General features: G+C 42.5%; 1 protein-coding gene across 4 annotated transcripts in view; it reads left to right on the top strand.

The window, feature by feature from the left end:
- The window catches only part of IARS1 (isoleucyl-tRNA synthetase 1), a 68,748-nt gene that overhangs the window by 18,480 nt on the left and 34,755 nt on the right, over positions 1 to 15,513 (top strand). For all 4 annotated transcript variants that reach the window (XM_045468851.1, XM_045468849.1, XM_045468850.1 and 1 more), the window contains 8 exons: positions 588 to 735; positions 3,749 to 3,836; positions 4,100 to 4,160; positions 9,359 to 9,454; positions 12,374 to 12,496; positions 13,012 to 13,103; positions 14,189 to 14,287; positions 14,639 to 14,765. In XM_045468851.1, coding sequence (XP_045324807.1) covers positions 588 to 735; positions 3,749 to 3,836; positions 4,100 to 4,160; positions 9,359 to 9,454; positions 12,374 to 12,496; positions 13,012 to 13,103; positions 14,189 to 14,287; positions 14,639 to 14,765 — 834 coding nt within the window. The remainder of the gene's footprint in view (positions 1 to 587; positions 736 to 3,748; positions 3,837 to 4,099; positions 4,161 to 9,358; positions 9,455 to 12,373; positions 12,497 to 13,011; positions 13,104 to 14,188; positions 14,288 to 14,638; positions 14,766 to 15,513) is intronic.

The following is a 15,513-nucleotide window of genomic DNA, read 5'->3' as shown; positions in this document are numbered from 1 at the left end:
CTTATTAACTTTTTTTCTTTTATTGAGTGTGTGCGCAGGTCGGGGAGGGGCAGAGAAAGCGGGAAAGAGAGAGAATGCCAAGCAGGCTCCACACTGTCCACGTAGAGCCTGATGCGAGACTCAAACTCACAAACTGTAACCCTCCCCCACATGTGTGCATGCTCGCTCTCCCTCTCTCTCTCTCTCTCTCAAAATAAATTTTTTTAAAAATCACATTCATGTCTTTAAAAAATGATTCATTTTTGTATTTTGGAATAAAGGATAACTCTATTTTTTAAAACAGTTATTTTGTTGACCTAACTTTTTATAGATTTGTTATGCAATAGGTCATTATAATAGTGAAATCTCTATTATATATTCCTGTTTATGTACTTAAAATGTTGTTTTTGTGACTACTAAAGTAACTGTTAAAACACTCTTGAAGAATATAAAAAAATGTATTTGGAATTGTTTGCTTTATATTTTCTCTTTATAAATATGGCAATGGGTTTTTATTCTGGAAGTCTATTCTTTAGAATCAATTCCCTTTTCTTCTGTGGTATTATTACAAATTTTGTAAAAGGGTACTTTATCTCATTTTATCTCAGGATGTACAAGACCCTTCAGTGTTTGTAACTTTCCCTTTGGAGGAAGATGAAGATGTGTCTTTGGTGGCTTGGACAACCACTCCCTGGACTCTCCCGAGTAACCTTGCCCTGTGTGTTAATCCAGATATGCAGTACGTGAAGATTAAAGGTAAGCGTGGGCCGGGTTACTTATGACTGATATGGAAAAGATCGATTTAACTTATTTTGGGAAAGAATGAAAACTTACATTTCTTTTTGGAGTAAAAATAGAAGTTTTTGAAAAAGTGTTAGAACTTGAATGTCAAAATAACCTCTAAAAGTTTTTTTTTTTCATTTTTGGTTGAAAAAGTAAATGCACATAAAAATTAAAATAGAGATATGAAAAAAAGAGTCCTTACAGTTTTCAGATTGTAATACCCTTTTACACATCGTCCCCACATTACAGATGAGGAAGGAGCTGGAGATTCAGAGAGGTGGTATCTCATCGTTACTAGGAACGTGATGTGTGTTTTCAGCACCACCAAGCAGTTAACCTAATTTAGACACTAGCTACCTGGAGACAGCGTCAGGCGTCAGATCCCACAGGTTAAGGGCTCAGTCCTACAGAACCACCTGTGCCACCACACCGTCAACTGCAGATGTCATTTTCAAGTCCTGTGCTTCCGACAGACCGTGACCCCTCTCCTTAGGTTGGATTAATGTGCTAGAGCGGCCCACAACTCAATGGTTTGTCGTGAAAGGATATTATAAAGGATGCACATAAACAATCAGATGAAGTACATAGGGGGAGGTGTGGAAGGGTCCTGAGCCCAGGAGCTTCTGTCTCCTACCTAACTGGGATGAGTTGCCCTCACAGCATGTAGATACTCTCACTAACCTGGACGTACTCCACACCCCATCCTGTTGAGGTTTTATGGAGGCTTTGTGGCTATTGGTGTTTGAACTCAGTCTCGGGCCCCTCTCCCCATCCCATGGGTGAAGGTTGGGGGGGGTGAAAGTTCCAATCCTAAAGTGACTTGGGGGCTTTCCTAACATCTATTCATTAACATAACAAAAGACACCTTTATGACTCTTAGCACTTAGGACTTTGCAAGGGTTTTAGGAGCTCTGCCAGGAATGGGGACTAAGACTGAAATATGTGTTTCTCAGAATTGATACCAGAACTTGAGAACTTTGTGCCTTTCAGATATTCCCTTGTAGAGAGCCAAAATCTTGATGAAGCCCTTTCCATGGAGACTTCTATGAAAAAATAAGATTGTTCCTTTAGGTTTGGGTAGTTTATGGAGGGAGGGGGAAGCCATGGAAAGGAAACCATAGCCAGAAAAGTAAGCACCTTATAAGACAGGTGACTTGATTCATAGCTGCTTGTGAGGCAGAGGAAAGATTCAAGAAAGGAATGGGAGGTGCGTGGGTCAGAAGACAGGTGTTTTCATTACTGCTTAGCTGGGCCTTGGGAACAGATGGGAGCAGTTCCTCCTGCTGGTGACTGTGGGTGGAGAGCCTCTCTAGGCAGGACCAGGCCCCTGTGTCTCCCTGGGGACAGTGCTGCTCTCTAGTGAGTCTGACGGCCTCAGGCCATTGGGCAGACACTTCAGTCCTGACCTTTGTCTGCCCACGTGTGACCCACATACCTGGTGGGCCATGTGTCCTGAGTTTTATCCAGAAAATGTAGACTCCACTGACCATGAAGCTCCAACGCAGCCAGAACTAGTGGGTGGCAGCATTCGTTATTTTTAACAGCTTTTCAGCAGTTGCAGAGGTCTTCACAATGATCCATAGATTCTCGTGTTTCTAATGGTGAACTGCATATATGTCATAGGCTCCAGTAAATCTTAGGATATATCTTACTTTACAAGTGGGAGTTTAAATTAGTCTGTTTTTATAAGGTGATTTGCCATTTGCTGTTAAATTTTAAGTGTTTGTACATTTATTCTAGCCTTGCTATTCCTAGGAAAGTTTCCTCCAGAAACACTCTAACAATGATACAAAGATACGTGCAAGAGTTTTCATGACCCCAGTGTTCCTAGTACTAACAGTCTGAAAACAGCTTAAATCCTAGTTTTAGTTGATGGGCTAAAATGACTTGCACTTCCACAGAAAGGAGTACTGGGTAGCTGTTTAGTCGAATAGAAAAGACAATATATGCTAATATATGGAAAGATGTTCACAATATAGTGTGTGAAGGCAAACTGAAAACTGTATTGAGTTCTATCCCATAATTAGTAAAAAAAAAAAAAAAAAAAAAAAGTACGCATTCACATAAGATGTATGTGAGTATACACGTAGAAATAGACACTCAAGAGGCACCTGGGTGGCTCAGTCAGTTTAGCATCCAATTCTTGGTTTTGGCTCAGGTCATGGTCTCAGGGTCCGTGAGATCAAGCCCCATGTCGGGCTCTGTGCTTACAGTGTGGAGCCTGCTTGGGATTCTCTCTCCCTTTTCTTCTGCCCCTCCCCGACTCACACACACTCTGCCTCATAGATAAACATTAAAAAAAAAAGAAATAGACACTCAAATGATAGTGTCTTCCATGGGGATAAGGTTATGGAGGACTTTTACTCAGTGAGTTTCTTGGTTTGTTAGTGGGGCTCAAATTCACAAACGAAGATCATGACCTGACCCAAAGTCGGACACCTAACCGACTGAACCCACCCAGGCGCCCCGGTTAATGTTACGATTTTTAATTTTTTTTTTTCAATGTTTGTTTAATCTGGAAAGATAAAGACAGAGAGAGAGTGGGGGAGGGACAGAAAGAGGGGGAGACACAGAACCCGAAGCAGGCTCCAGGCTCCAAGCTGTCAGCATAGAGCCCATTGCAGGGTTTGAACCCAGAAACCATGAGATTATAACCTGAGTCAAAGTCAGACGCTTAACCGACTGAGCCACTCAGGCGCCCCCATGTTAAGATTTTTAAACATTTACGTATATGACTTTTGGTCGGAGAAAATAAAGATTAATATACTTAAAATGAGTAGAAGCTCAGTAAGCACACCTGCTGTTTCCATCGTCTTTGGGTCTGGAAAGCAGTGTGTGTTGGTGTCCTTGCCGCATTTCTCTGAGTGCTGAGCACAAGAGGTACAGGTGATACAGGACCCCAGGAGGGAGGAGTGTGCTAGTGTGCTTCTAGACTCCGCCGAAGTCTGAATGTCACTCAAGTCCACTTTTTCCCTTGCTCTCATAGATGTCATCAGAGGAAAATTGCTCATTTTAATGGAAGCCAGATTACCAGCCCTGTATAAACTGGAAACTGACTATGAAGTCCTTGAAAGGTAAGTATACAAATTACTGATTTGTATGTGTGGATATGTGTATGTCTTTCTTTAACCTTGAGAGGTGAGACACCTACTGCCCAAAAGGTTTCTTATTCAAGTTCGGTTTTAATATTCCTGCTGTGTATGTTCAGACCACATATTCCAGCATTAATGACTGCGAAACAACTAAACCAGCAGGCAGTGATGACTTGATGTGGCTGCAGTTTTGTTTCTTGGAGGGTTTTAGTCTAATTGTGAGTTTGCCTTTCTCCTTTTTCTAGATTTCCTGGTTCCTGTCTCAAAGGCAAGAAGTACAGGCCCCTGTTTGACTATTTTGTGCAGGTGAGTTCAGGGACCTGCCTGACGTGGGTCCTGCATAGCTGGGCACTGGGTCCCTGGAATGTTCTGATGCACCTGCAGTGGGAGTCACTGCGTCGCTGTCCTGTGGGTTGTGTGGGTTTCCCGTGGCTTGTGTAGGTATCTGTCGCCTGTATGGGTGTCCGTGGCTTGTGTGGGTATCCCTTGGCTTGTGTGGGTATCCTGTGGCTTGTGTGGGTATCCTGTGGCTTGTGTGGGTGTTGGGATCCAAAGTCTCTCTTGGTAGTAATAAAGTTAAATTATATGTGTATTGCCTTCTTGTTTTAATAATTAAAATTGTATAGGAATTTTTTTAATACTTAAGTTATGAAAGGAAACACTTAAGTTTGAGAAGATTTATATGTATATATTTTTATTGCTTATAGATTTTATTGCTTATAGATTTTCATCCTGGAAATCTATTGGTTTGGAGGTGTTTTGGTTTTGTTTGTTTCACGAATTTAAGATAGTGCTCAGAATAAAACCTTGTGTCTAACGATCAACAGAGTTCATGTCAAGGAAACTGATGACGTGGGGGTTTTAAATCTAGGCATCAAGGCAAAGTTCATACATTTGGTAACCTAGTTTTCTTAAGAGTCATGAAGCAGTTTTATGTAGTTTTCGTTTTCTGCCAACAGAGAATCCATGGCTATCGTTGCCATGGAAACTCCACCACCACCAATAAAAGAACAGGGTCAGCAGGAAGTTCCTGTTGATCTCTATCTATATGTGTTGGAGTGAAATAGTGAACAACACCCTCAGACCAGGCTTTATGCCTTATGTGAAAATTATATTCAGCTGTACATAGTATTAGTTGGCAGAACCTTATACCACAGCCCAGGATAAAACATTTGCTTACCTCTATTCTGGTTCGGGAACAGAGTTTGATTCATGCAGGTGATCTCTGCCATTTGGGCTCTGTCCACAGTGTCGCTCACATCTGTCTTCATTTTTGTGTGTGTTGAGTGTTTTCCCGTGTTTCTCATGTCCCAGTTACATTTGACCCTCGAACAACATGGGGGTCAGTAGCGCCAGTCTGGGTACAGTGACTTTTGACTCCCCCCAAAATGTAGCTGTTAATAGCCTACTGTTGACCAGAAGCCTTAACAATAACACAAATAGTTAACACGTATTTTGGATTTTATATGTGTTATATACTGTATTCTTTAAGCAAGAGTAAAGAAAATATTATTAAAATCATAAGTGGGCCCTTGAGTGCCTCAGTCGGTTAAGCATCCGGTTTCAACTCAGGTTTGTGAGTTCGAGTGGTTCGTGAGTTCCGCTTGAGTTCTTGCGGTTCGTGAGTTCGAGCCCCATATTGGGCTGTGTGCTAACAGCTCAGAGCCTGGAGCCAGCTTCAGATTCTATGTCTCTCTGTCTCTCTCTCTCTGCCCCTCCCCAGCTCACACACTCTCTCAAAAATCAATAAACATTAAAAAAGAAGAAAATTGTAAAGAAAACATATAGTGGTTTTTCCAGTAGTGTATTCATTGAAAAAAATTTTTGGTGGTTTAAACAATTCTGAATACTTTGTTTTCCCAAACATTAAGTATGTATAAAAAGTTTTTCTCGGGGCGCCTGGGTGGCGCAGTCGGTTAAGCGTCCGACTTCAGCCAGGTCACGATCTCGCGGTCCAGGAGTTCGAGCCCCGCGTCAGGCTCTGGGCTGATGGCTCAGAGCCTGGAGCCTGTTTCCGATTCTGTGTCTCCCTCTCTCTCTGCCCCTCCCCCGTTCATGCTCTGTCTCTCTCTGTCCCAAAAATAAATAAACGTTGAAAAAAAAAAGAATTTATAAAAAAATAAATAAATAAATAAAAAAAAAAGTTTTTCTCCACAAAAAGACACAAAGTACAAAGTCCTAGCACATCTTTTTGAAAAACCATTGCTGCTATTTATACTGTCCTAGAATAGAGAAAGCCAACTTTATTATCAGGTTAGCAGAATCATAATACATAAACCTGACAAAGCATTTGTGGAAAAAATACCAGCTAACTTATAAATACAGATGTAGCATTTCCAGGAACAATTGCTGAATTAATAATTGCACATACTAGGGCTGCAGCATGACATGGGCACATACAAATTTTTACAGAATCATACTTGTTCAGTGTCTTACAGGCTAAAAAAGAAAACGGCATCTCAGCTTGTACTGAAAAGCCTGTTTATGAAACTCAGCTTCCCCGTGTTTAATTCTCTTAGAGAATGAGGAATAAAGAAAACGTCTTCACTAAAAAAGAAAAAAATCTAAAATTGACCAGCCATCACAAAGGTGATGTCCTGCATCCTGGTGGCCTTGGCCCCGCAGTTGTAGCAGCAGACAGCTGCCCCATCACCCTGGAGGTATGCCACTGGTCCGAGGCCGTTGCAGCTGTGGCCACACGTGGGCTGAGGTGGCCTTCAGGGAGGAGTCTGCACCCGGCCAAGAAGGGCTCCGGGCTATGGCTGCCCTGGTGCAGCTCCAGAGCCTAGTTCCCAGAGGACTCAGGAAGCAGGGGTGACAGGGACACAGGTCTCCCTGCACGAGGCTGTCCCTGCCCTGTGGGCCCGGCCTGTTCTGCAGCCCAGCCCCCCGCCTGCCAGCCCTCAGTGCTGGACCCCACCACACTGTCGCCATACAGCCTTCAACACTGCCTGTCCCCAGGGCTCCGGAGGCTGCTGACACCCTCAGCAGGCCTCTGGGAACTCAGGGCAGCAGGTATGACCTCTGCGCCAGTCGCCTTTGATTCAGTTCCCTGGAGACTGGTGAATAATTGTCAATAAGTGTCTTGTGGCTTTTGCCGTTCACTCTTAGGGAGAAAAGTGTGCTTAACTAGACCCGCAGTTCCAGCCTGTGTTATTCCAGGGTCATCCGTAATGGCCTTCTTCCTCATTCCAGGTTGCTGCTGGTGGATTTCCCTGTGCTCCCTGTGAGCCCGCAGCTGTCAGCCAGCTCATTCCTCTCAAGTGGTCTCCATTTGGCCCATGTGCTTCCTAGCCACATCCTCTAATATTGCTTTATTTTTTTTAATGTTTATTTATTTTTGGGAGAGAGTGCATGTGCCCATGAGTGGTGGGGGCGGGGGGCGTAGAGAGAGGGGAACAGAGGATCTGAAGCTGTCTTGGTGATGACAGGAGAGCCTGATGTGGGGCTCAAAGTCACAAATCACAAGATCATGACCTGAGCTGAAGTCAGACGCTCAACCAACTGAGCCACCCAGGCACCCCATAATGTTGCTTTAAATATATCCTTTGCTTCTGTCAGACTGGCCCTTTCTTTCCCTCCTTTCCTGCCTTTGTTTTCAGTAGGTTTTCCTCCTATTTATGAAATCCTTCATCTTCTTTAAGGTGCTCAAGTACAGTACACACTTCAAGGCTGAACTCAGACACCATCTGAAAAACGTCTTTGAAATGCCTCTGGTTTCTCCTTCTGAAAAATGTCATTACTACATTCTTCTCTTATAGATCTTAACATATTCTGTTTTATGTCGGATTTTTTAAACACCTATTTATTTTTGAGAGAGAGAGAAAGCGCGCGCGCGCACGTGCAAGTGGGTGAGGGGCAGAGAATGGGAGACACAGAATCTAAAGCAGGCTCCAGGCTCCAAGCTGTCAACACAGAGCCTGACATGGGGCTTGAACCCACGAACCACGAGATCATGACCTCAGCCAAAGTCAGACGCTTAACTGACTGAGCCACCCAGGCATCCCTTGTCAGATTTGTTTTGTCATGAAACTCTCTCACTAAATCAGTTACTCTTACCCTTTCTGACCCAGACCCTATTTGAGAACCCAGGGAGAGCTCAGTGCTCAGCAGATGGGCTCAGACACACCAGAGAGGAAGTCTGGGTTCCGTCAGAGGTCTTTCTGGAATGTGCACTTGGTCCATATTCCACTCAGATAGCTTCTGAATTTCTGGGACCTTCACTGAGTTTTAGGCAGGTACTAGAAATTCTTTGACTTGGGGCAAAATCATCTGATGTATCCCTAAGATACACATGTTCTGAAATATTAAGTGGGAGCTATGGGGGTAGGTGCTACCTGCGGGGGCTGTGCTACAGCTCTGGTGACCACTGACCACCCATCCCTGGCAATTCAGGGTCCAGAACTGGACCGAGAGACAGGACCCCGTGGGGTTCCGCTGTCTGCTGCTAAAACAGCTCCCACTCGAACGTCAGGCTAAGGGCACACGTGTTCCCACTCCACATTTAAACTATTGAAGACACACCTATCAGCCTCTGTCCTCCCACACCAAAAATATTTCCAGGTGGTGTAGGTTACAGCAATGAGAAATTCCTGGCTGTTTTTCAAGTTTGATTTTAGGCAAGTGCCAAGGAATCAAAGAGCTGTGATGCAGTTGAAGATAGCATCGTTTTTGGAGCCAGAAGACCTTGAGTCAGGTTGTGTTCATCACTGTTGTGTATTTGGACAAACTATTTCATCTTTGTTCTGAGTTAGTTCATCAATGAAATGAAAATAGAATCAATATATTTGAAACACAGAAATACCGTGTGCCTTTTTCACAAGATCATTGGATTAAATGCGATTAAGTGTGAAAATCTATTCTGAAAGTAGTCTTCACGAAGACAAAGACCACCAGAGCATCGGTTTGGCTGAGACGGTGTATTAGAAACACATAGGGAGAGGTGAAGGTGGAAGGAGGAGGTCGGTAGCATCACAGGTAGCAACCTGACTTTGCAACAGAGCGTCCCTCCGTGTCACAGTGCGCAGAGCGCCGTTAACCAGAGCTTGTCACTCCAGGCGCCCATTCTGGCTCCTTGAGGGTTTGCCCTGGTGGCAGGGCCGACGGAAAGGTGACTGGCAGCACCCCAGAGGTGCGGCGGGTTAGGGGACATTTTCTGAAGCTGCACAAAACTCTGCACACCAGGTGCTGGCATGGCTGGGAGATCAGCAGGACTCACAGAAAGCCCCATTTTGTGACTGGGGAAGTTCGAACATTTTCTCTGCATTTCTTCAGATAATTCTTCACGTAATTATTTCATTTTAGGTAATTATTTCATTTCTAAGTGATAAATTACAGAAAAGATGTATTGAGTTAGCATGTTTCTTCCCAGTCTGAATTATTCTGTCCTATCTCTGAAATAATTTTGCGTGTTAGGAGTTTTTTCAGGCTCTTAGCAAATGCCGTTATGAAATTAATCCTAAAATGTGTTCCATTCGCTACACCTGCTGACCTTTCTGTTGCAGCGCAAGGAGAACGGCGCTTTCACGGTGCTCACCGACAGCTACGTGCGGGAGGAGGAGGGCACTGGAGTGGTGCACCAGGCTCCGTACTTTGGTGCTGTGAGTAGTAGAGCTCTCATAAGTGGGTCTCGTGTGTGCCATGAGCGTGTGTGTGCGCGAGTGTGCCCACGTGTGTGCGTGTGCGAGTGCACCTCATGCTTGCCACATCATAGGGCCCAACGCTTTGCAGGCTCACTGCCCCCAAAAGATGGCTTATCAAACTTATATCTGCAATTTTTTTCACCCTGAGCTCATCTCTGCAAGTGGTGAGCTAAATCCTGGGCATCCCCAGCCATTTGGTCTTTCTGAATGAAAGGCATTCTTTGTTTTCATTCATTCGTAATGTACTCACCGTGCCCTCTGCTCTCTACCGTGTCCAGTTCTGTGCGGTCACCGTGACTGTCAGAGTGCTGAGAGGTGGTATCACCTCCACGGTGCTCGTCTGAACACTGTGATGAGAGGACAGAATTTGACCTCTTCACAGCAGGATGCTGTGGTTAATTTTACATGTTGCCCAGAGTAATTTTTCCAAAAATGCAATTCTTTTGATGTAACTTGTGTATGAATAAAACACCCACTGAGGACCTACCTACATACTCTTCTCAGCTTGATCGTTTTGTCAGTGAGAGTGAAGCTAGTCTATCTCCATTCATCATTTGCTTTCATACTTAACCTTGGCAGAGATTTTTATTATGGAAATCTTCAAACATACCCGGAAGTAAAGAGATGTTATAATAAATCCTTATGTTCACATCACCCACCTGCATTGATCCGTTTTATCTTCTTCCTTCTCCTCTTCCGCCCACACCTTCTCTACTTAGGACTGAGGGTTTTGAAACAAATCCTCAGCATCGTGGTCTTCATCCGTACACATCTGTGACTGATCAGAACTTTCATTTTTAATATACTACCATGCCACTGTTGCACCCAGTAAAGTTAATGCTTCCTTAATATCACAAAATTGAATATGACGGAAGCATTCTTAATAATACTCTTTACTAGGTTTTAAGAACTAGTCAGATTTTAGTTACTCATGATAGTTTTCAAGTCAACTAGTATGACTTCTTCACTGATAATAAATTTAAAAAAAACTTGGTTTTAAAATGTGCTTTAGTTTTTCCTTTAAAATTGTATTTGTCACATACTGGGTATGTTTGGATTTTTATTTTTTAGGTTCCACGTAGGAGTGAATTCAAATGTTGTCTTTTTCTGTCTGATTTAGTTCACTTAGCATAATACCCTCTGAGTCCATCCATGTTGTCAGGAATGGCAAGATCCCATTCTTTTTTGTGGCTTAAAAATACTCCATTGTATATTTACCACATATTCTTTGTCTATTCATCTGTTGGACACTTGGGTTGTTTCCATATCATTGCTTTGTAAATAATGCTGCAGTAAACATAGGAATGCATATAGATTTTTGAATTACTATTTTCTTCAGGTAAATAGCCAGGAATGGATTTCCTAGACCATATGATATTTCTGTTTTTAATTTTTTGAGGAACCTCCATTCTGTTTTTCCCAACACCATTTATTAAAGAGACTGTCTTTTCCCCATTGTATATTCTTGCTTCCTTTGTCATAGATCAATAGACCATATAAACATGGCTTTATTTCTGGGCCCTCTGTTCTTTTCTGTTGATCTATGTGTCCATTTTTGTGCAGTGCCATACTGCTTTGATCATGACAGCGTTGCAGTGTGCCTTGACATCTGGGAGTGCAGCACCTCTAGCTTTACTCTTTCTCAAGTTCCTTTGACCATTTGGAATCTTATGTGGTTCAAGTAAATTTCAGTAGTATTTGTTCTAGTTGTATGAAAAATGCTATTGGTGTTTTGATAGGGATTGCATGTGTCCTGTAGATTGCTTTGAGTACTATAGTCATTTTAACAATATTTGTTCTTCCAGTCCATGAGCATAGAATTTCTTTCCATTTGTTTGTGGCATTTTCAATTTCTTTTATCAATGTTTTATATTTTCAGAGTACAGAGAGGTTTTTCACCTCCTTGGTTAAGTTTATTCCTAGGTATTTTATTATTTTAGTGTAATCGTAAATGGAATCATTTTCTTAATTTATCTTTTCTGCTGCTTCATTATTAGTGTATACAAACACATCAGATTTCTGTGTATTAATTTTGCATCCTCCAACTTTACTGAGTTCATTTATTCTAATAGTTTTTTGGTGGAGTCTTTAGAGTTTTTTGTATATGGTCATCATGTCATCTGCTAAGTGGCAGTTGAACTTTCTTACCAATATGGATGTCTCTCTTTTTTTTTTTTTTTTTTTTTTTTTTTTTGTCTAATTGCTGTTGCTAGGACTTCTAGTACTGTGTTGATTAAAAATGGTGAGAGTGGACATCCTTGTTCCTCATCTTGAAGGAAAAGCTGTCAGTTTTTCACCATCTAGTATGATACTAGCTGTGGGTTTTCCATAGATGGCCACTATTAAGTTTCCTCTAAACCCACTTTCTTGAGGGTTTTTTACATGAATGGATGTTGAATTTTGTCAAGTGCTTCTTCTGCATCTTTTGAGATGATCATATGGATTTTACCCTTCATTTTGTTAGTGTGGTGTATCACATTGATTTATTTGTGGATATTGAACCGCCCTTGCATCCCCAGAGTTAATCCCACCTGATCGTGGTGAATGATTCTTTTACTATAGTGTTGAGTGCAGTTTGTGAATGTTATGTTGAGCATTTGTGCAAGTATGTTCGCCAGGGGTACATGTGTGTCCTCCTCCTTCTCACTTAGTGGATGCTCTGCTGTATATAGGGGTCTGTGAAGTAATGGCTGGAAAGATGATGTAGTCCCTGTCCAACTGTAAGGGGGTAGATCTGAATGGTCCTGAGTTAACTTCAGGTGAGAGGATAATTAAAGTCGATTAAGTCGTATGTCAGAAGACAGAGCATTCTCTTGTGAATCAGTCACTTCCCACACTCCTGTCTCGAACACACTTAACCTGTTTCATTCTCCCCAGGATGACTATCGGGTCTGTATGGACTTCAGCATCATTCAGAAAGACTCTCCTCCTGTCTGCCCTGTGGATGCTTCAGGCTGTTTCACAGCAGAAGTGACAGATTTCACAGGACAGTATGTGAAGGTCTGTGTCTGTAGGACAGAGAAAGGTGTGGATTTCATCATATTTCTTTGTTTAATCAGCTTCTTATTAAGTAGCTTCATATCTGGATTTTTTTCTTTTCCAGGAAATTGTTTTTTTTTTTTTAATTTGGTTTGGTTTCAGCACATAAAACCAGAAAGATAGATATTATCGGCCACATTGTAAGCGTCTAGTATCTTGAGAGGAAGTATGTTATAGTTTCAAAGGCAGGAAACTAGGCTCTGATTGGTAACTCCCAAAGCAGCTTTGTGGCCTCGGGGCAGCCATTGCTGGTGGAAGACTTCACTGTCTTATGTGGTGTAGAAGTGCTTAATAAGTACCTAAAGGTAGACTGTGCCCAAAATGTGGGCTGGGTATTTTTATAATACATGTGTCATTTTTGCCTTTTATTCATAGTAAACATATCAAAATATCAGATTGTAGTAATGTACGTAATTATATTGTGTTACCAAGTATTGTAGGATATTTTAATGACTGTGCATTTATTTTTCTAACAGGATGCTGACAAAAACATCATCAGGACCCTGAAGGAAAAAGGCCGACTTCTTGTTGCTAGCACCTTCACTCACAGCTACCCTTTCTGCTGGAGGTGAGAAAAAGCAAAGACTTATAGCTCAAGCTTCTAGTCTGTGGGGACATGTAGTGTGTGCACCCGCTTTTGTCAATCTGGGGTTCCCCTCATTTGTGTCCTTTAGGGTTCATGTTTGGAAACTGCCCTCTTGAATTCCATGAATATGTGTAGTTATTGTTTTCCTCAGCAGTTGTCTGAGAAGTATCAGTGTAGACAAATATTTGGTGTCAGGGCCACATTTCTTTAGGTGAGACTGATCTCTACCATTTCCTGGTGGAATTTAGTGAGAGATATAACATGATACAAGTTTGAATACAAGATCATACTGTGAAGAGGTGGGTGAAAATGGAATGTTTGGGGACATCAAGTTCTGTTCCCACATTTCCTTTTTGCTGAAGTTGACATCATTTCTTAGATAGCTATCACACACCAGCAGAACTATATTTTCCTTCTTGTTCAATTTTGTTTTTAAATGTCTATTTTTGAGAGAGAGAGAGAGAGAGAGAGAGAGAGACAGCATGAGCAAGAGAGGGGCAGAGAAGGAGGGAGACACAGAATCCAAAATAGGCTCCAGGCCCTGAGTTGACAGCACAGAGCCCGACGTGGGGCTTGAACTCTCGTGAACCGCGAGATCACTACCTGTGTCAAAGTAGGATGCTTAACTGACTGAGCCACCCAGGCACCCCTTTGTGTTCTTTTTTTTTTTTAATGTTTATTTATTTTAAGAGAGTGTGAGTGGGGGAGGGTCAGAGAGAGAGAGAGAGAGGGCGAGAATCACAAGCAGGGTCTGTGGTGACATAGGGCTTGAACTGAGGAACCATGAGATCATGACCTGACCTGAAATCAAGAGTTGGACACTTAACCGACTGAGTCACCCAGGCGCCCCTATTTTTCTTTTTAATCTTTTATTAACTTTTGCCTTCTTGGTGTTGTGGAGATGACCGGTACCAAGGACATAGGCATTAGTATTTGCAATAAAAACAAGTATTAGCAGAAGGCCAAATAGGTGGCGGTGACGTCAGTAAGAAACTAAAAGTTGGCCTTACCCTGGGTGCCTGCACACCTCGTTCTGACCAGCACATCCTGCATTGTTGCTTCCCCAGGTCAGACACCCCCCTCATTTACAAAGCAGTGCCTAGCTGGTTCGTTCGGGTGGAGCACATGGTGGACCAGCTGTTGAAGAACAATGGCCTGTGTTACTGGTGAGCCGTGAGATGTGTGTCTTCACAATGTCCTGTGTCATTGGGTAGGGAGCATTGGCTTGTCATTGTCCCCAAATATAGCAGTTCTAAGGGTCATCTATAATAATAGCTATTTTTTATTCTGTATTTTCAACACCGTGAAATAATCTAAATAATATTATATAAGAGAAGTAGCATCCTTTCTGTGATAAGGCATATGGAGGGAGCATTTTTCTTTTCTGTTAGCCTTAAATAACAGTCATTTTAAGGATATATGTTTATATTTTAATGTACCTAGAAAAGCCATTTGTGCTTACTGCTCTGACAACACGCTGAGTTCCTAGACCATGCTCTCTGATCTGTTTATTGCAGGGTCCCAGAGTTTGTGCGAGAAAAGCGATTTGGAAATTGGCTAAAAGATGCACGTGACTGGGCAATTTCCCGAAACAGATACTGGGGCACCCCTATCCCCCTGTGGGTCAGTGATGACTTCGAGGAGGTGAGGCCATGCATTCTGTTGATTTTTGCTAAAGCACCTCATTTGTGTGTCTGATACTATTTCTTTTCTCTTTGCTCCTTTCTTATTTCATCTGTTTCTCTTTATTCTTCCTAGAATCATATAAATAAGAATTTGGGGGGAGGGACAGTTAACTTAATTTTACTTCTGTTAAATATTTTAAATTGTATTTATCACTCTGTGTTGCTCACCCCCTTTTCTCTCCTTGTGAGTAACTGATAATCGGAATGGAGACTCCACACCTGCACTGTGCCATAGCATGTGAATCTACCCTCATAGCAGTGTAAAGGGAAGGCTTAAAAAACATTACCAGGGATGCCTGGGTGGCTCAGCCAGTTAAGCATCCAACTGTCGGTTTCCGCTCAGGTCATGATCTCACGGTTTCATGAGTTCAAGCCCCACGTCACTATCTGCCCCTCTCCTGCTCACACCATCTCTGTCTCTCTCAAAATAAATAAATAAAGTTTTAAATATTTAAAAATTACCAAAGTATTGCCAACCTTACGTTTTATAAAGCCAAGTGATTATGTGTGTAAATACACATACGTGTCTATAGATATACCCCCATGGAGGCCTTTGGCATGAAGACTACAAGACATGAAAAAAACAGCAGTTAGGTAGCCAAGTCTGAGGGCTAAGGAAAGGGCTGTCCGTGCTCCCTAGGGAGCAGACACCCCCGGTGAGACCCACAGCAGTTCCTGCTTGGGCTGCCCAGCTGGAGGCAATCCTG

This window comes from Leopardus geoffroyi, chromosome D4 (assembly GCF_018350155.1).
Source record: "Leopardus geoffroyi isolate Oge1 chromosome D4, O.geoffroyi_Oge1_pat1.0, whole genome shotgun sequence".
Taxonomy (NCBI): domain Eukaryota; kingdom Metazoa; phylum Chordata; class Mammalia; order Carnivora; family Felidae; genus Leopardus; species Leopardus geoffroyi.
The sequence above is the reverse complement of the archived record's forward strand: the minus strand, read 5'-3'. Positions and strand labels throughout refer to the sequence as shown.